At 41.6% G+C, this 21119-nt stretch overlaps 1 protein-coding gene across 6 annotated transcripts in view; it reads right to left on the bottom strand.

Moving 5' to 3' along the window:
- Lmbr1 (limb development membrane protein 1) overlaps positions 1–16652 on the bottom strand; it is a 156152-nt gene extending 139500 nt beyond the window's left edge. For 5 of the 6 annotated variants that reach the window (XM_052172947.1, XM_052172951.1, XM_052172948.1 and 2 more), the window contains exon 1: positions 16390–16652. In XM_052172947.1, coding sequence (XP_052028907.1) covers positions 16390–16455 — 66 coding nt within the window. In that variant the 5' untranslated portion in view covers positions 16456–16652. The remainder of the gene's footprint in view (positions 1–16389) is intronic. The other variant, XM_052172956.1, reaches the window with a different exon arrangement.
- Positions 16653–21119: the final 4467 nt, after the last annotated feature.

Here is a 21119-nt window from a genome sequence, read left to right as displayed (position 1 = left end):
GAAAGAAAGAAAGAAAGAAAGAAAGAAAGAAAGAAAGAAAGAAAGAAAGAAAGAAAGAAAGAAAGAAAGAAAGAATTAAACACTTTTTAGAATTTAATGAAAACAAAGGTACAACATACCCAAACTTATGGGACACAATGAAAGCGAAAACTCATAGCTCTGAGTGCCTCCAAAAAGAAACTAAAAAGAGCATACATTAACAGTTTAACAGCACAGCTGAAGGCTCTAGAACAAAAAGAAGCAAATACACCCAAGAGGAGTAGAGGGCAGGAAATAATCAAACTCAGGGCTGAAATCAACCAAGTAGAAACAAAAAGAACTATACAACGAATCAACCAAACCAGGAGCTAGTTCTTTGAAAAAAACCAACAAAATAGATAAACCCTTAGACAAACTAACCAGAGGGCACAGAGACAGTATCCAAATCAGCAAAATCAGAAATGAAAAGGGTGATATAACAGATACTGAGGAAATCCAAAAAGTCATCAGATCCTACTACAAAAGCCTATACTCAACAAAACTGGAAAATCTAGATGAAATGAACAATTTTATAGGCAGATGCCAGGTACCAAAGTTAAATCAGAATCAGATAAATGATCTAAAGAATCCCATATCCCCTAAAGAAATAGAAACAGTCATTAATAGTCTCCCAACCAAAAAAAGCCCAGGACCAGATGGGTTCAATGCAGAGTTCAATCAGACATTCAAAGAAGACCTAATACCAATACTCTTTAAACTATTCTGCAAAATAGAAACAGATGAAACACTACCCAGTTGATTTTATAAATCCACAATTACTCTGATACCTAAACCACACAAAGACCCAACAAAGAAAGAGAACTATAGACCAATTTCCCTTATGAATATCAATCAATGCAAAGATACTCAATAAAATCTTGCCAACTGAATCCAAGAACACATCAAAATGATCATCCACCATGATCAAGTACACTTCATCCCAGAGATGTAGGGATGGTTCAATATACGGAAATCCATCAATGTAATCCACTATATAAACAAACTCAAAGAAAAAAATCACATGATCATTTCATTAGATGCTGAGAAAGCATTTGACAAAAATCCAACACCCCTTCATGATAAAAGTGTTGGAAAGATCAGGAATTCAAGGCCCATACCTAAACATAGTAAAAGCAATATAAAGCAAACTAGTAGCCAACATCAAACTAAATGGAGAGAAACTTGAAGCAATCCTACTGAACTCAGGGACTAGACAAGGCTGCTCACTCTCTCCCTACCTGTTCAATATATTACTCGAAGTTATAGCTAGACCAATTAGACAACAAAAGGAGGTCAAAGGGATTCAAATTGGAACGGAAGAGTCAAAGTATCACTATTTTCAGACGATATGATAGTATACTTAAGTGACCCCAAAAAATCCACCCGAGAACGCCTAAAGCTAGCTAATAAACAACTTCAGCAAAGTGGCTAGATATAAAATTAACTCAAACAAATCAGTAGCCTTCCTATACTCAAAGGATAAAGAAGCTGAGAAAGAAATTAGAAAAATGACACCTTTCACAACAGTCACAAATAATATAAAATACCTTGGTGTAACTCTAACCAAGCAAGTGAAAGACCTGTATGACAAGAACTTCAAGTCTCTGAAGAAAGAAATTGAAGATCTCAGAAGACGAAAAGATCTCCCATGCTCATGGATTGGCAGTGTTAATACAGTAAAAATGCCCTTCTTGCCTAAAGCAATCTACAGATTTAATGCAATCCCCATCAAAATTCCAACTCAATCATTCATAGAGTTAGAAAGAGCAATTTCTTTTTTTTTATTGAGTATCTTCTTCATTTACATTGACAATGATGAAACCTTTCCCAATTTCCCCCTCCCAAAAGCCCCCTCCCCAAAGATTCGCTACCCCTCCTCCCTCCCCCTGCCTCCATGTATACGCCCCTCTACCCAACACAGTCCCACCTCTCCCCAAACTTCCCCCCCCCATCTGTTTCCCTTTGTTGTGGCCTCTATTGAGCCTTTACCTGACCAAAGACCACTCCTCCCACTGATGCCCAAAAAGGCATTCCTCTGCCACATTTTTGGCTGGAACCACTTATACCCCTTGGTTGATGATTCAGTCCCTGGGAGTCTTGGGTGTCTGGGTGTCCGAAGTCAATGTTTTTCCCATGGGGCTATATACCCCTTCAGCTCCTCCAGACAACCCTCCAGATCCTCCGTTGGGGACCCCAAGCTCAGTCTAAGCTTGGTTGCTAGTTTCTGCTTCTGAATTCGTAAGACTCTGGCAGGGCCCCTCTGGAGACAGCCATGGCATGCTCCTTTTGGTACATGCTTCTCATCGTAGTGTCGGGGTTTGGTGACTATTTATAGGATGAATCCCCAGGTAGGGCACTTGCTGGGTGGCCTTTACTTCAGACTCTGCTCCACACATTGCCTCCCTTGTTGCTCCTATGAGCATTTTGTTCCGTTTCTCAGAGGAACCATAGCTCCCTCACTTAAGTCATTCTTCTGGAGCTTCCTGTGCTGGGTGAATTGCAACTTGTTTATTTTGAGCTTTTGAACTAGCATCCGCTTATTAGTGAGTGCATACCATGTGCTTTCTTTTGTGACTGGGATACCTCGCTCAGGATGACACTTTCTAGTTCCATTGCCTAAGAATTTCATGAATTCATTGTTTTTAACAGCTGAATAGTACTCCACTGTGTATATATACCACAGTTTCTGTATCCATTCCTCTGTTAAGGAACATCTGGGATCTTTCCAGCTTCTGGCTATTATAAATTAGGCAGCTATGAACATAGTGGAGCATGTGTCCTTATTACATGTAGGAGCACATTCTGGGTATATGCCCAGGAGTGGTATAGCTGGGTATACAGATAGTACTATGTCTAATTTTCTGAGGAATCTCCAAACTCAAATTTATCTGGAATAACAGAAACCCCAGAACAACAAAAACTATTATCAACAATAAAAGAACTTCTAGAGGAATCACCATCCCTTACCTCAAAGCTCTACTACAGAGTAATAGTGATAAAAAAGTGTATGGTATTTGTACAGAGACAGGCAGGAAGATTAATGGAATAGAATTGAAGACCCAGAAATGAACCCATACACCATGGTCACTTGATCTTTGGGAAAGGAGCTAAAACTATCCAGTGGAAAAAAGACAGCATTTTCAACAAATGGTGCTGGGTCGACTGGCAGTCAATATGTAGAAGGATGCAAATCGATCCATTCTTATCTCCCTGTAAAAGCTCAAGTCCAAGTGGATCAAGGACCTCCATATAAAACCAGATACACTGAATCTAATAGAAGAGAAAGTGGGGAAGAACCTGGAGCACATGGGCACAGGGGAAAATTTCCTGAATAGAACACCAATAGCTCTAAGATCAATGTATTAGTCAGGGTTCTCTAGAGTCACAGAATGTATGGGTAGTCTCTATATAGTCACGGAAGTTTTTTGATGACTTACAGTCTATAGTCCAACTCCCCAAAAATGGTCAGGAGCAGCTATGGATGGAAGTCCAAGGATCTAGCAGTTGCTCAATGCCACTGTGCCTTTAATCCCAGATGACCTTGAACTCAGAGATCTCCTTGTCTTAATCTTCTGGAATCCATAGCCACTATGCTTCAAGATCTCCATGCCAGGATCCAGGTCAGAAACTTGTATTTCTGAGCCCTCCAGATTAGGATCATAGGTGAGCCTTCCAATTCTGGATTGTAGTTCATTCCAGATTTAGTCAAGTTGACAACCAGAAATAGCCACTACAATCAATAATTGACAAATGGGACCTCATAAAATTGCAAAGCTTCTGTAAGGCAAAGGACAAAACGGCAACCAATATATTGGGAAAAGATCTTTACTAATCCTACATCTGATAGAGGGCTAATATCTAATATATACAAAGAACTCAAGAAGTTAAGACTCCAGAAAACCAAATAGTCCTATTAAAAAATGGGGTACAGAGCTAAACAAAGAATTCTCAACTGATGAGTACCAGATGGCTGAGAAACACATAAAGAAAAATGTTCAACATCCTTAATCATCAGGGAAATGCAAATCAATACAACCCTGAGATTCCACTTCAGACCAGTCAGAATGGCCAAGATCAAAAACTCAGGGAACAGTAAATGCTGGAGAAGATGTGGAGAAAGAGGAACACTCCTCCATTGCTGGTGGGATTGCAAGCCAGTAAAACCACTCTGGAAATCACTTTGGCGGTTCCTCAGAAAATTGGACATAGTACTATCTGAGAACCCAGCTATATCACTCCTGGACATATACCCAGAAGATGCTACAACATGTAATAAGAACACATGCTCCACTACGTTCATAGCAGCCTTATTTATAATAGCCAGAAGCTGCAAAGAACCCAGATGTCCCTCAAGGAAGGAATGGATACAGAAAATGTGGTACATTTACACAATAGAGTACTACTCAGCTATTAAAAACAATGAATTCATGAAATTCTTAGGTAAATGGATGGAACTAGAAAATATCATCCTGAGTGAGGTAACCCAATCACAAAAGAACACGCAGAGTATACACTCACTGATAAGTGGATATTAGCCCAAAAACTCGGAATACCCAAGATATAATCCCAGACCACATGAAGCTCAAGAAGAAGTAAGACAAAAGTATGGATACTTTGATCCTTATTGGAAAGTGGATCAAAATACCCATGGCTCACAGCCAACCATAGAAAGACCATAGGGTCCCCAATGGAGCAGCTAGAAAAAGGACCCAAGGAGCTGAAGAGGTTTGCAGCCCCAAAGAAGGAACAATAGTATGTACCAACCAGTACCCCCAGAGCTCCCAGGGACTAAACCACCAACCAAAGAGTACACATGGAGGAACCCAAGGCTCCAGCTACGTATGTAGCAGAAGATGACCATTTCAGACATCAATGAGAAGAGAGGACAATGGACCTGTGAAGGCTTGATTCCCCAGAATAGGGGAATGCCAGTCAGGAAACAGGGTTGGGGGATGAGCACGTGGAGGGGGAATGGGATAGGGTGTTTTCGGAGGGGTAGCTGGGAAAGAAGATACCATTTGAAATGTAAATAAAGCAAATAGCTAATTTTTTTAAAAAAAAAAAAGGGGGGGGGAGGGCATAGAGCCAAAACACTCATATACACAAAATAAATATTTTAAATAAATAAATAATTTCTAAACATATCAACTTTATTTTAAAAGATAAATAAAATACTACTTTAGCTAGGTGACATTAATTTATCAGGAATGAAAAAGTAAACCTAAGCCAAATACATAAGAGAAAATGTGAATTTTAAAACAACCTAAAATTAGACCCTTCCTCAACTGCTAAAGAATACCTATCTACCAAGTATCAAAAACTAACATACTTAACAGTGAGGAAGGCAAAGCTTCTCCCAGACCTAGAACAAGACAAGGGCACCCTTCTCACTCTTCAACACAGTTCTAGGAATCCTACTTAGTGCAAGAAAACAAAAAAAAGGATTTAAATTAATATGTAAAACTGCCTTTAAATACAGATAGCTGTATTATCTAATTGAAAAACATCTGAATGAATACACAAAAAGACCTAGAACTTAATACATAATTATATCAAGAGTTAAGGTCACAAGGTTAATATATTGAAGTCAATCACTTTTCCTATATGCCAGCAATGAACAAGTGAATGTTTTTGTTTTGGCTTGGTTTTAGTTTTTATGTCAGGGTTTTGTTGTTGTTTGCTTGCTGTTTGTTTTGAGACAGGGTATCACTATATAGTTCTGACTGGTTTGGAAGGGCTACTCTGGTCATCATATCGAACAGAGTAGCCCTATAATGACATACCTGTCTCTACCTGTGAAGATGATGGGAATAAAATTATGTGCCACCAATCTAAACTGAACACCTACTGTAACCAGGCAAGACTTCCAATGGAGGGATAGGAACACCAATTCAGCCACAAAACCTTCCACCCACAATCTGTCCTACCTACAAGATATTCCGGGATAAAGATGGAGCAGACATTGTGGAAATGGCCAACCTATGACTGGCCCAACTTGAGACCCCACCATCAATGTCATATTAACATATAAAGTAATCGAACACGATACATACAAACAGGAACCCAGTGTAACTATCCTCTGAGAGGCTTCTTCAAGAAGCTGATGGAATAGATGCAGAGACCCTCAGCCAAACATTTGGCAGAGCTCAGGGCATCTTGTGCAAGACTGGGAGTAGTATTGAGAGAGCCAGAGGAGTCAAGGACAACGCAAGAAAACCTACAGAGTCAACTAGCCTGGGCCTATAGGGGCTCACGGGCTGAACCACCAACCCAAGAGGATGCAAGGGATATACCTATGCCCCTACACATATGCAAAGATATGAAGCTTAGTCTTCATGTGGAACCCCTAAAAACTGGAGCAGGGGCTCTCTTTGACTACACTGTCTGCCTTTGGACTCCTTTCCCCTAACTGGGCCACCTTATCTAGGCTCAACAGAAGATGTACCTAGTGCTACTGCAACTTGATTTGCCAAGGCAGGTTAATATCAATGAGAGGCCTCCCTTTCTCTGAGGAGTGGGAAGGGGGATGACACATAAGAGAAAGGGCCTGGGAGGAAAGGAGGGAGGGGAAGCTTCAATTGATCAAGATATAAAGCAAATTAATTAATTAATTATTTCAACAAATGTGTGCTACCAGCCCAGGAGGAAAACACCAATACAAGAAGGGAAACTTCACCCTGGAAAAAGCAAGATAGTAACCTTCTCTCAGCAAACCCAAAAGAAGTTAACCAATCAAATTTAAAAAATAACATCAAAAATGACAGGAAGTAACAATCACTATTCCTTAATATCTCTTAACATCAATGGACTCAATGCCCCAATAAAAAGACATAGACTAACCGACTAGATACGTAAACAGGACTCTACATTTTGCTGCATACAGGAAACACACCTCAGGGTCAAAGACAAACACTACCTTAGAGTAAAAGGCTGGAAGACAATTTTACAAGCAAATGGTCTCAGGAAACAAGCTGGAGTAGCCATTCTAATATCAGATAAAATTGACTTTCAACCTAAAGTCATCAAAAGAGACTCTGAGAGACACTTCTTGCTGGTCAAAGGAAAAATACAACAAGAAGAACTCTCAATCTTGAACATCTATGCTCCAAATGCAAGGGCACCCTCATTCATAAAAGAAACTTTATTAAAGCTCAAAGCACACATTGCACCTAACACAATAATTGTGGGTGACTTCAACACTGCACTTTCCTCAATGGACCTATCAGGAAAACAGAAACTGAACAGGAGCACAATGAAACTAATTAAAGCTTTGGACGAATTAGATTTAACAGATATATATAGAACATTCTATCCTAAAGCAAAAGAATATACCTTTTTCTCAGCACATCATGGTACCTTCTCCAAAATCGACCATATAATTAATTGGTCACAAGACAGACCTCAACAAATATAAGATGATCGAACTAATCCCATGCCTCCTATCAGATCACTATGGAGTAAAAGTGGTCTTCAATAGCAACAAAAACAACAGAAAACCCACATACACGTGGAAAGTGAAATTTCAATATAAAACACACATCATTTACACTAGCATGCCAAAAAATTTAATGTTAATAGAATAGGTAGAAATCTAACAAAATATATTTAAAATATGCAAAAGAAAACCATAAAACTCTAATGAAAGCATCTAAAAATAACTTTAATAAATGGGAGATAGCCCATTTTCATGAACAGGAAGATGTAAGTTCTCCCTATTTTATCTACAAACTGGATGCAATCCCAATCAAAACCCAAGCAAGTTACTTTGTAGACATAAACAGATTCTAAAGTTTATGCAGAGAATCAGAACCCAGAATAATCAGCACAATCTGAAGAGAAAGAATATAATCGTGCCTTCTGGTCTCTGCCTCTGGATCAGGAACAGCCTGGGCCACGGCGCCCCATCTCTAGGCAGTGCAGGAGGCCAGCTGTGCACCCGGAGGCCATCTAGGAAGAGGCAATTTGAACTGGTGAGTCTGGCATTGACAACAAGACCAACTACCACCAGTGAGAACTAGATGGCAAATGGCAAAAGTAGGAATGTTACTAACAGAAATCAAGGCAATATGGCAGCATCTGAACCCAATTCTCCATTAACAGCACGTCCTGGATACCCCAACACACCAGGTCATGATGCTGTTACAGGAACACATGAAGGACATAAATAAATCTCTTAAAGAAATTCATGAGAAAATGGATCAAAAGTTAGAAACCCTTACAAGGGAAACACAAAAATCATTGAAAGAAATTCAGGAGAACACAGGTCAAAAGATAGAAGCCAATAAGGAGGAAATGCAAAAAATCACTTAAAGAAATACAGGGAGAACTTTGGTCAACAGGCAAAAGTCATGAAAGAGAAAACACAAAAATCTGTTAAAGAATTACAGGAAAACACAAACAAGCAAGTGAAGGAGCTGAGCAAAACCATCCAGGATCTAAAAACAGAAGTAGAAACAACTAAGAAATCACAAAGGGAGACAACTTTGGAGATAGAAAACCTTGGGAAGAAATCAGAGGCCACAGATGCAAATATCAACAACAGGATACGAAGAGATAGAAGAAAGAATATCAGATGCTGAAGATACCATAGAAACCATGGACTCAACAGTTAAAGAAAATGTAAAATGCAAAAAAACTTGTAACCCAAAACATCCAGGAAATCCAGGACACAATGAGAAGACCAAACTTAAGGATTATAGGCATAGAGGAGAGTGAAAATTTACAACTTAGAGGGCCAGCAAATGTCTTCAATAAAATTATGGAAGAAAACTTCCCTAACCTAAAGAGAGAGATGCCCATGAATATACAAGAAGCCTACAGAACTCCAAATGGACCAGAACAGAAATACCTCCCGTCACATAATAATCAAAGCCCCAAATGTACTAAACAAAGAAAGAATATTAAAGGCAGTAAGAGAAAAAGGCCAAGAAACATATAAAAAAAGACCTATCAGAATCACACCAGACTTCTCACCAGAGACTATGAAAGCTAGAAGATCCTGGGAAGATGTCATGCAGACTCTAAAAGAACACAAATGTCAGCCAAGACTACTATATCCAGCAAAACTCTCAATCACCATAGATGGAGAAACCAAGATATTCCATGACAAAACCAAGTTAACCCAATATCTTTCCACAAAACCAGCCCTACAAAGGATAATAGGAGGAAAACAGCAATACAAGGAGGGAAACTTCACCCTGGAAAAAGCAAGATAGTAACCTTCTTTCATCAAACCCAAAAGAAGATAACCAATCAAATATAAAAAATAACATCAAAAATGACAGGAAGTAATAATCACTATTCCTTAATATCTCTTTACATCAATGGACTCAATTCCCCAATAAAAAGACATAGACTAACAGACTGGATAAGGAAACAGGACCCTACATTTTGCTGCATACAGGAAACACACCTCAGTGTCAAAGACAAACACTACCTTAAAGTAAAAGGCTGGAAGACAATTTTACAAGCAAATGGTCTCAGGAAACAAGCTGGAGTAGCCATTCTAATATCAGATAAAATTGACTTTCAACCTAAAGTCATCAAAAGAGACACTGAGGGACACTTCTTGCTGGTCAAAGGAAAAACACACAAAGAAGAACTCTCAATCCTGAATATCTATTCTCCAAATGCAAAGGCACCCTCATTCATAAAAGAAACTTTACTAAAGCTCAAAGCACACATTGCACCTAACACAATAATTTTGGGCGACTTCAACACCCCACTCTCCGCAATGGACCGATCAGGAAAACAGAAACTAAACAGGGACACAGTGAAACTAATTGAAGCTTTGGACCAATTAGATTTAACAGATATATAGAGAACTTTTCATCCCAAAGCAAAAGAATATACCTGTTTCTCAGCAACTCATGGTACCTTCTCCAAAATCGATCATATAGTCGGTCACAAGACAGACCTCAATAAATATAAGAAGATCGAAATAATCCCATGCCTACTATCAGATCACTATGGAGTAAAAGTGGTCTTCAATAGCAACAAAAACAACAGAAAGCCCACATACACATGGAAACTGAACAATGCTTCCTTGGTCAAGGAAGAAATAAAGAAAGAAATCAAAGACTTTTTAGAATTTAATGAAAATGATACAACATACCCAAATCCATGGGACAAAATGAAAGCAGTGCTAAGAGGAAAACTCATAGCCCTGAGTGCCTCCAAAAAGAAAATGGAGAGAGCATACACTAGCAGCTTAATGACACACCTAAAAGCCCTGGAGCAAAGAGAAGCTATTTCACCCAGGAGGAGTAGAAGACAGGAAATCATCAAACTCAGGGCTGAAATCAATCAAGTAGAAACTAAGAGAACCATACAAAGAATCAACAAAACCAGGAGCTGGTTCTTTGAGAAAATCAACAAGATAGATAAACCCTTAGCCAGACTAACCAAAGGGCACAGAGACAGTATCCAGATTAACAAAATTAGAAATGAAAAAGGATATATAACAACAGAAACTGAGGAAATTAAAAAAATCATCAGATCTTACCACCAAAGCCTATACTCAACACAACTGGAGTATCTGGAGGAAATGGGCAATTTCCTAGACAGATACCAAACACCAAAATTAAATCAGGATCAAATAGATCATCTAAACAGTCCCATAACCCCTAAAGAAATAAATGGGGTCATAGAAAGTCTTCCAACCAAAAAAAGCATGGGACCAGATGGCTTCAGTGCAGAATTCTATCAGACCTTCAAAGAAGACCTAACACCAATACTCTTCAAACTATTCCCCGAAATAGAAACAGAAGGAACACTACCCAACTCGTCCTATGAAGCCACAATTACGCTGATACCAAAACCACACAAAGATCCAACAAAGAAAGAGAACTTCAGGCCAATTTCCCTTATGAATATCGATGCAAAAATACTCAATAAAATTCTTGCCAACCAAATCCAAGAACACATCAAAATGATCATCCACCATGATCAAGTAGGCTTCATCCCAGGGATGCAGGGATGGTTCAATATAAGGAAATCCATCAATGCAATCTACTACATAAACAAATTAAAAAAAAAAAAACATGATCATTTCATTAGATGCTGAAAAAGCATTTGACAAAATTCAGCATCCTTTCATGCTAAAAGTCTTGGAAAGAACAGGAGTTCAAGGCCCATACCTAAACATAGTTAAAGCAATATACAGCAAACCAGTAGCCAACATCAAACTAAATGGAGAGAAACTTGAAAAGATCCCACTAAAATCAGGGACTAGACAAGGCTGCCCTCTCTCTCCATATCTTTTCAATATAGTACCTAGCTAGAACAAGTAGACAACATAAGGAGATCAAAGGGATACAGATTGGAAAGGAAGAAGTCAAATTATCACTATTTGCAGATGATATGATAGTCTACTTAAGTGATCTAAAAAACTCCACCAGAGAACTCCTACAGCTGATAAACAACTTCAGCAAAGTGGCTGGTTATAAAATCAACTCAAGCAAATCAGTTGCCTTCCTATACTCGAAGGATAAGCAGGCTCAGAAAGAAGTTAGGGAAATGACACCCTTCACAATAGCCACAAACAATATAAAATATCTTGGTGTGACTCTAACCAAACAATTGAAAGACCTATACGACAAGAACTTCAGGTCTCTGAAGAAGGAAATCAAAGAAGACCTCAGAAAATGGAAAAATCTTCCATGCTCGTGGATTGGCAGGATTAATATAGTTAAAATGGCCATCTTGCCACAAGCAATCTACAGATTCAACACAATCCCCATCAAAATCCCAACTCAGTTCTTCACAGAGTTAGAAAAAGCAATTCTCAAATTCATCTGGAAAAAACCCAGGATAGCTAAAACTATTCTCCACAGTAAAAGAACTTCTGGGGGAATCAGTATCCCAGACCTTAAGCAATACTACAGAGCAATAGTGTTAAAAACTGCATGGTAATTGGCACAGTGATAGGCAAGTGGACCAATGGAATAGAATTGAAGACCCAGAAATGAATCCACACACCTATGGTCACTTGATCTTTGACAAAGGAGCTGAAAACATCCAGTGGAAAAAAGATAGCCTTTTCATCAAATGGTGCTGGTTCAACTGGAGGTCAGCATGCAGAAGAATGTGAATTGATCCATTCTTATTTCCTTGTACTAAGCTCAATTCCAAGTGGATCAAGGACCTCCACTAAAACCCGACACACTGAAACTAATAGAAAAAAAAAAAACTGGGGAAGACCCTTGAGGATATGGGAACAGGGGAAAAGTTTCTGAACAGAACACCAATAGCTTATGCTCTAAGATCAAGAATTGACAAACGGGACCTCATAAAATTACAAAGTTTCTGTAAGGCAAAGGACCCTGTCAAAAGGACAAAACGGCAACCAACAAATTGGGAAAAGATCTTCACCAACCCTACATCCGATAGAGGGCTAATATCCAATATATACAAAGAACTCAAGAAGTTAGACCCCAGGGAACCAAATAACTCTATTAAAAAATGGGGTACAGATCTAAACAAAGAATTTTCACCTGAAAAAATTCAGATGGCCGAGAGGCACCTTAAGAAATGCTCAACATCATTAGTCATTAGGGAAATGCAAATCAAAACAAACCTGAGATTTCACCTCACACCAGTCAGAATGGCTAAGGTTAAAAACTCAGGAGACAGCAGGTGTTGGCAAGGATGTGGAGAAAGAGTAACACTCCTCCACTGCTGATGGGATTGTAAGATGGTACAATCACTATGGAAATCAGTCTGGTGTTTCCTCAGAAAACTGGACATAACACTTCTGGAGGACCCTGCTATACCTCTCCTGGGCATATACCCAAAGGATTCCCCGGCACGCAATAAGGACACATGCTCCATTATGTTCATAGCAGCCTTATTTATAATAGCCAGAAGCTGGAAAGAACCCAGATGTCCCTCAATGGAGGAATGGATACAGAAAATGTGGTATATTTACACAATGGAATACTACTCAGCAATTAAAAACAATGAATTCATGAAATTTTTAGGCAAATGGTTGGATGTGGAAAATATCATCCTAAGTGAAGTAACCCAATCACAAAAGAATACACATAAAATGCAATCTCTGATAAGTGGGTATTAATTAGCCCAGAAGCTCTGAAAACCCAAGGCACAATTAACATAACAAATGACTCCCATGAAGAAGTAAGGAGAGGGTCCTGATCCTGGAAAGGCTTGATCTAGCATTGTATGGGAGTATCAGGACAGAGAAAAAGGAGAGAGGTGATTGGAGAATGAGTGGAGAGAAGAAGGCTTATGGGACATATGGGGAGGGGGAACTGGGAAAGGGGAAATCATTTGGAATGTAAATAAAGAATATAGAAAATAAAAATAAATAAATAAATAAATAAATGCCTTCCTCAGAAGCAAAAAAAAAAAAAAAAAAAAAAAAGAAGAAGAAGAAGAAGAAGAATATAATCAAAGGACTTTTATACAGTAAAAATAAAGCTTAAATAATCAATGGAGTACTGACCAATGGAACAGAATAGGAATGCTAGAAATATAACCATATAATATAGCTAAACTGACCTTTCATAAAGCACCAGGACAATACAATGAGGAAAATAATGTAAATTGTTGAAACAAATAGACATCTACCCTAAATATGCTAAAAACAAGGAGTAATGCAGGCATTCCAGCCCATTACCAGTAATTGTGAGATACCTACTTGTGCTCACTAGGATTTCCCAAAAGCAACTCTCAGAACCTAAAGGGCACACTTGTATGCTGTAGCAGTCATGTTTCAGATTCCTGAGTGTGCCAGAGCAGATCCACCCTGAGAGAACTTTCAGAAACTAACAGATGTTTACCGCCAGGTGCACCAGGCACAGAGGAATGAGTAAACTTGCCACTTCTCTGGGCTGACATTGTAGTTCGATGGTAGAGGACCCAGATTCAGTTCCCAGTAGCCACATGACAATTCACAACTCGTGTTAACTCCAGTTCCTAAGATCTGAATGCTCTCCTCTGGACTCCATGGGCATCATGTACATACATGATACACAGATATGAGTACAGACAAGTATTCATACATATAAGATAAAATAACCTTTAAAATAAAACAAAAATTAACCTATGGCCTTAGATGCCAAGATAGCAGTTACTCTTGAAGAAGATACAAGTTACAACTGTTGAGGAAACATGGGTCTCTGTCAAGGTAGCAAAATTCTCTTTCTGCATTTGAAACCACGATTAGTCAAGTATGTTTTGTAGGAAATGCATCTAGGGCATACTTAAAATTATAGATTCCTTCCTAGTGACATAATTTGTGGGAGTAACCAACTACTTTCTGATTGGCTTTAAGGTCCACTCCACAAAATGAACCTCACACCTGGCCCTGTTATTGAAGATAAGAATCTGTGGGTAAAGAGGTCATAGATCCTAAGACAGAACCTACTATTATACTAACTGGAAACCATATTAAACGAACTTCTAATGACTTACTGTTAAACCCAGAGATTAGTTCATCTTTTAACTTTCATCAGAGATGCTTTCTGTGTAGATGACAGTTAATAGAGAACCAGAATGGTCAAGGTGCAAAGAATATGAGGCTACAGAATGAATGCTCAGTCCTAAATAGGAATCCTGTATCATTCCCCTCTTCCTTAGACTTAAAATAATTGTGGAAGAGGAGATTAAAAAGATTGTACAAGCCAGAAGCGGTGATGTCCATACGGAACCAGTGTTTTCTAGCTTTGACAAGGCAGTTATACAAATGAACTGAGGGTGGTTGTAACAACGCACAAAAAACCTGGGCAAGTTCAACCCAAACAATAAATCTCAGTATGGAGAGAGGACATAAACATGAAGTCCCACCCCTATCTGAGGAGTTATTGACAACAGATAGCTGCTAAAAGACAGTCAGTTTTCTTTAAGAGTGTGCTACAGATAGGTCAACCATAACCTCCGATGAATGCCCACACACGCAAGAGTGGAAATGCAACACAAATTTGATTCAAATGAGTTTTAAAAAAAAAAAAAGTCATGAGGTTGAATATGTAGGGAGAGGTCTGGAAAGAGTTGGGGAGGGATGAATGTGCTCAAAATACATTGTATGAAATACTCAAAGAAGTAATAAAAATAAAAAAATAACCAACTGCACTGTACTAAACTCTATCAACTCAGATTTATGCATATCCTTTTACTCCAATGTGACTCGGCAAGCCAGTTCTCAATTTTCAAAATCAGTAACTGCACAAACTGGACTACTGTGAACCAGAATGTGTTTACCTCAAACCAAGGGTATGACTGAAAGGGAAAAGTGAGCTAGAAGTGAGGTGAATGCAAATATGTAACTTGGACATGCTTTGCAGAGTTATGGGGACACAAACTAATCCATTTGCAAAAGTGCAGGGTATCCTGAAAGGTGCTCATCAAGGGAGACCTTGGGGAGCCATGCTGGCTTCCTGACCCGCTAGAAACAGCAGGATGAAGCAGGTCCATCCTTTCTAGAGCAGCTGTTTCACAGCACTGTAGACTTCTGCTCTCACCCTTCCTAGGAAAGACTTGTCTTAACTCCTCTGGAAGTGTTTAATTCTATCCTGCCTAGAGGGGACTAGAGAGGGTGTTACCAGGGGGGATGTGGGTGGGAGGCCTGAGCCACTGCAAGGCTGGAAGCTTGGGAAGCCAGGCACTGCCTGCACATACATGTGAGTCACAGCATGCTCAGGCCAGGTACCAGGTACCATGCCATGCTAGAAGAAAAGGGGCAGCCACCCATCACCCTACACCCTCAGTTAGGGGGAGATGAGGGGTGGTGAAGCAGATGATAAAGGTGCAGATGAGTTGAATGGACGTGTAGGGAGAGTACAGGAGAAATGGACACGGGTTAAGTGTAGGTGACTGGGGAGGAGGCAGGAAGGAGAGGTCGGATGATGGAAAGGGCTGCAAGTGTGGGGAGGGGAGAGCCGAGCTCTGTGACCGAAGGTGGGCACAGGTGACTGGTAGCGGCCAGAGATATGAGGGAGCTCAGGGAAAGGGAGGGACACAGGTGACCAAAGAGACTCAGCGGAAGGGGGGCACAGGTATGAGGGTGGGGGAGGACAGGAAGTGAGGGTGAAGGGAAGGAACACAGGTAAAGAGAGGACAAAAAGGAGGGGAGAGAGCGCTGGTGGCGCAAGGAAGACCTGCAAGAGGAGAGCAGTAGCGTGACAGGCAAGGAGGTGACGGAGGTGAGGAGGTGGGGAGCAGATGACCGGGTCGCAGGTGACAGAGGACGTAAGTGACGCGAGGCGTCGGAGTCTGCAGCAGACCCTGTGGGGAGCTGGGAGGCCGGCGTGCGTGAGGGGTCCGGGAAGAAGCTATGGGACCGCGCTGAGCTGCGCTGCGCTCGTGGGTCCAGCGCGCGGCGCAGCACCAGGGAACCGCCCGGCCACGCACCGTGGACTCTCGCACTTGGCTGTGGAAGTGCTGCTCCCGCGCCGACACCTCGTCCTGCCCTTCCATCCTTCTTCATGCCCGCCGTAGGGCCGCCCGCGTCCGCGCGCTCCGCCGCACCATTGCCCGCGGGCGGCGGGGCTACACAGTCTCTCGTGGCCGAACAGAAACGCCACCTAGACCGCAGCGGGGTGGGAAAATGCCTCCTCAGCTCGGGAAGAAGTGGTTCAGGATACTGGAGGCGGGGACACGGCCTGGGCAGGGCTTGAGGGCGGGGCGGGGCTTGTGCGTCACTCTGAGAGCGCCGTGCGTCAGAGACGCGCGTCTCCGCGCCTGGGGCGCCGGGCCGGCGGTCGCTAGGCGCCACGGGGAGTGGCTGGAGGGTTGGGGGCGGGGTTTTTATTTGGGGGACTGAAATGGACCTCCGACGCGTGCTGCGGCCGGACCAAGTCTCGGAGCTGGGCCTGAAGTGTTGGGCTCCAGCCTTGTTGGTCATTGCCCAGGACTGGGAGTAAGTGCGGGGCCGAGGCTCCAGGCAGGGGTGAGGTCTAGAGGCGGAAGCCCGGGTGCGGACGGAATTTGGAGACGCGAGGAGATCCAGGCACAGGTGCACCGGCTCCTCCTTTGTTTGCTGAAGCTTTTGGATCACCCGTGGGTTCCTCAGCCTTGCTCCACCCTTGCTCTCAGGGTCTGAGCTTAGCACTGGGCTCGCCCAGCCTAAAGACCTAGGGCCTATTACGGAAAATTTCTCTCCCAAGCAAATGCAAAGCGGGAAAGAGGTTGCAGCGTAGCGCTCTGAAGTCCTCCTGTCTTTAGGGAGATAAGAGAGCCGCTGTCCTGGAAGACCGAGATAGCCTAGGGCCCCCAGCCCTGAAGATGGGTTAGGTTCATGATCCTCTGTGAGCCTTAAACAACGCCCTTGATTTGGAGCACTGCTAAATATGCCAACACAGCCATTTCCTTCCATTCTGCAATTTTTGTTTTAAAATTGAAATTTAAAGGAGTATTTGATTGGTTGATTTGGTTTTTCTCGAGACGGGGTTCTCTGTGTAGTCCTGGTTGTCCTGGAACTCAAGAAATCCAACTGCCTCTGCCTCTGAGGGCCAGGATTAAAGGCCTGTGCCACCACCGCTGGGCTAAAAAGGAGTATTTGCAATTTCGATTCTGGGTTCCTTTGGTAAAAGAGCCTGGAGTACCCGGGGCTTGCGCCCAGCGTGTGTTCCAGCTACTGCGGGATGATCAGCTAGCAACAACTGCATTCATTCAAGTCAGTTCACTTTTAAATGTCTCATCTCTATAGAACAAGGAAAAGACTTTTTTCTGGACACCCGCATTCTGAGAGCTAGATTAAAAACTCACCAGAACTGTTCTGGATGATCCCTGGGTTAATCTGTCCAAATCAAAGGATAAACACATCAGCTTTTGAGGTGTATAACACTTGGGCAGGTATTCCAGAAAGTGAAAGCATTCACTATTTCACATCTTTCCAATTAGATACTGCAACCATTTAAAACTTTACATTTCTGTTGCAGGGCTATTCATTGACACTTACCCAGCTTTTATTCAGGATTTTGGGGGGAGAGGGGCATTTTTGAAACTTTGCCAAGATAGCCAACTTCAAAACTAGACACCACTCCCCTGCCAAGCACATTGGCTCGACCCTCTGTCCTCTGGCTTTGCCTCTCTTCCAGTGAGAAGCAGTTACCCTTGAATCTGGCCCTGTTTGTGTAACTTGCACCAGCCAGTGGGAAAATCAAAATGATGACAGTTTGGGGGAAAGGCCTGTGCCTTAAAGCTCGCCCTTCCTGTGACCCCTAGTGATTCCAGCACCCAGTAAAAAGAAGCCTCAAGCAAGCTGGAGTAAGGCATCCCATCACTTCTGCCACTCTAACCTGCCCTTTCCCCACATCCCTCTTGTCAGACACAGACAGATGTGGCGTGTTTTGTACTCATTTACAGACCATGGGTTTTATATTTATACCTAAAATATTACATACATACATACATTGCCAAGGACCAGCCTCTGCTTGGAGAGGGGTTCTGAGAGAAGGAGTGTTAGAGAGCTACGAAACAAACCAAAGTCAAAGTGTGAGTTCAGACTAACAGCCTATGTCCTGCTCAAGACAGCTTTGGCTTTCCAGAGTGCTCGTGCTCATTCTCTCTCTCTCTCTCTCTCTCTCTCTCTCTCTCTCTCTCTCTCTCCCCACTTACCCCCTCTTACTGTGTGTTCTGCTTGAGATAGCGTTTCAGATTGCTCTGTGTTCTGCTTTGCTCGAGACAGCTTTCTCTTGCTATTCTAAAAAAAAACTCTGGATAGCTCATCTCTTGCAGACCAAAGGGGTTTGTTTGTTTGTTTTTGTTGTTTTTTTTTTTTTTTTGAGACAGGGTTTCTCTGTGTAGCCCTGGCTGTCCTGGACTCACTCTGTAGACCGGGCTGGCCTGTCTCTGCCTCCCAAGTGCTGGGATTAAAGCACGACCTGACCAAAGTCTGTTTTTTATTTACATATCAATTCAGTCATTACCCCAGGTTCCCTTTTGATTATACCTTGAATCTGCACTTCCAATCCCCAGCCCTTTGATTCTTAGAGACTATAAGATAGCTGAGTGGGACACCAGGCTGAAATTACCATTCTGACCATACCAGAAACTAAATTAGCTTTGTCTGAGGCTAACCTTGAACTTATAAGCATAAGCAAAAAAACTTAGCTGTGTGGGATCTTGCCTTGCAATCACCACTCCCTAAATCTCTATCTCCTTCCTTAGTATGTTTCTGACAAGCTGGCTCATAGGGCAGCTGCCTCTGTTCCTTTAGCTCTGTGAAGCTCCTTACACAATTCATATTGTATCCTTATATTTTGCATAGTTGATAAATTACATATTTTCAAGCTCATGTTTTCAGCACTCTTTCCAACAGCCTTAAGGGCTGTCCTGAAGGTCACAGGGTTCAGACACTTCCTCACCTCTTGAACTCAAGCTGTCTCTGATTATCATGGAGTCATTAACCTTGGCAGAACATTCTTCAAATGAATGTTGGGAACGTGAAAATATGTACAATATTACACAAACAAGTTTTACACCTGTAGCAGTCATCAATACTTGTAAAGACTCACACCCTACTGGTTCTGTTCCAGAGGCAGGAAAACATGTCATACTGCCCCTTACAAGTCCATGCCAAACTCCGCAATATATGGCATAAGTAGCAGCAGGGCTGGGAAACAAAGGAGACTATGCAGAGAGAAAGAAGGAAGAGTCCATGGAAATGCAAGTGATAGAAATTTACTTGAGGGGCTGGAGAGATAGCTCAGTGGTCAAGAACACTGACTGCTCTTCCGAAGGTCCTAAGTTCAATTCCCAGCAACCACATGGTGGCTCACAACCATCTGTAATGGGATCTGATTCCCTCTTCTGGCGTGCCTGAAAACAGCTACAGTGTACTTACATATAATAATAACATCTTTAAAAAAATTTACTTGAAGAAAATGCCTTTATAGTATCCATCATGACATACAATGAGCATAGACCAATTAAAAATAATTTGGCCAGTGAGATGTTTCAACAGGTAAAGGTATTTGTTGCTAAGCCTGATGACCTGAATTCCATTCCCAGTACTCATTTGGTAGAGGAGACAAATCCCACAAATTGTTCTTTGACATTCACATGTACCTTGTGGCACATGAGTACACACACACACACACACACATTTTAGAAAATAATATTCCTAATACAGTTGTTCTCTAAGACTATTTGAGCCACTATAGAGCTTTGAATTTTTCTCTGGGAAGTGTCACCAAGCACCCTGTTTAAAATTGTCATATGATCTTACTGTGTTTGGAAACTTGGCAGCAGGTAAGGATGAAGCCATGAGACTTACTGTAATAATTCAGAGCCTATGTATTGGATCTAGGTGGAGGCTGTCCACTAGATAAGAGGCATGCAGACTAGATTTGCGTTGAGTCTATAGCAAGGGGACTGGAGAGATGGCATAGTGGTTATAGGTACTGACTGCTCTTCCAAAGGTCCTGAGTTCAAATCACATGGTGGCTCACAACCATCCGTGATGAGATCTGGCGCCCTCTTCTGGTGTGTCTGAACACAGCTACATTGTACTTAGATATAAATAAATCTTTAAAAAAAAAAAAGTCTGTAGCAAAAACCCCTACCACCTTAGGGTTCTATTGCTGTGAGAGAACACCATAACCACAGCAACTATTATAAAGGACATTTAATCGGGCCTGGTTTACAGTTCAGAGGTTTAGTCCATTATCATGGTGGGAAACATGGCAGCATGCAGCAAGGAGAGCAACACTAGGCCTGCCGAGCCTCTGAAGCCTCAAAGCCCACTCCTGACCCCTAGTAACAGACTTTCTCCAACAAGGCCAATACTAGACTCCAATAATTAACCACTCCTATGAGTCTATGAGAACCATTTTCATTCAGACCACCACAGTTCGGGAGTAGAAAGAAGGCTCAAGAGATTCCTAACACCTAGAAGGACAGAGTTGTATCACCTAAGAAAAGAGGGTTTTGGTAAAGCAAGAGAGGGGAGATGTAAACCAAGTGCTATATACTAAGCTTTTTATTAGGAGGGCATAATCATCGACCATTTTACACCAGTGTAAAATATGTAACTGGGAAAGTCCTACAAGGCTGAGTGTCTCAGATGGTCTTCTGTATCTGCTGGAATTCTGAAGAAGTAGGCTCCAATGCCAGTGAAGAAATGGATGTGCTAGGAA

The sequence above is a fragment of the Apodemus sylvaticus genome, chromosome 2 (genome assembly GCF_947179515.1).
Source record: "Apodemus sylvaticus chromosome 2, mApoSyl1.1, whole genome shotgun sequence".
Classification (NCBI taxonomy): domain Eukaryota; kingdom Metazoa; phylum Chordata; class Mammalia; order Rodentia; family Muridae; genus Apodemus; species Apodemus sylvaticus.
The sequence above is the reverse complement of the archived record's forward strand: the minus strand, read 5'-3'. Positions and strand labels throughout refer to the sequence as shown.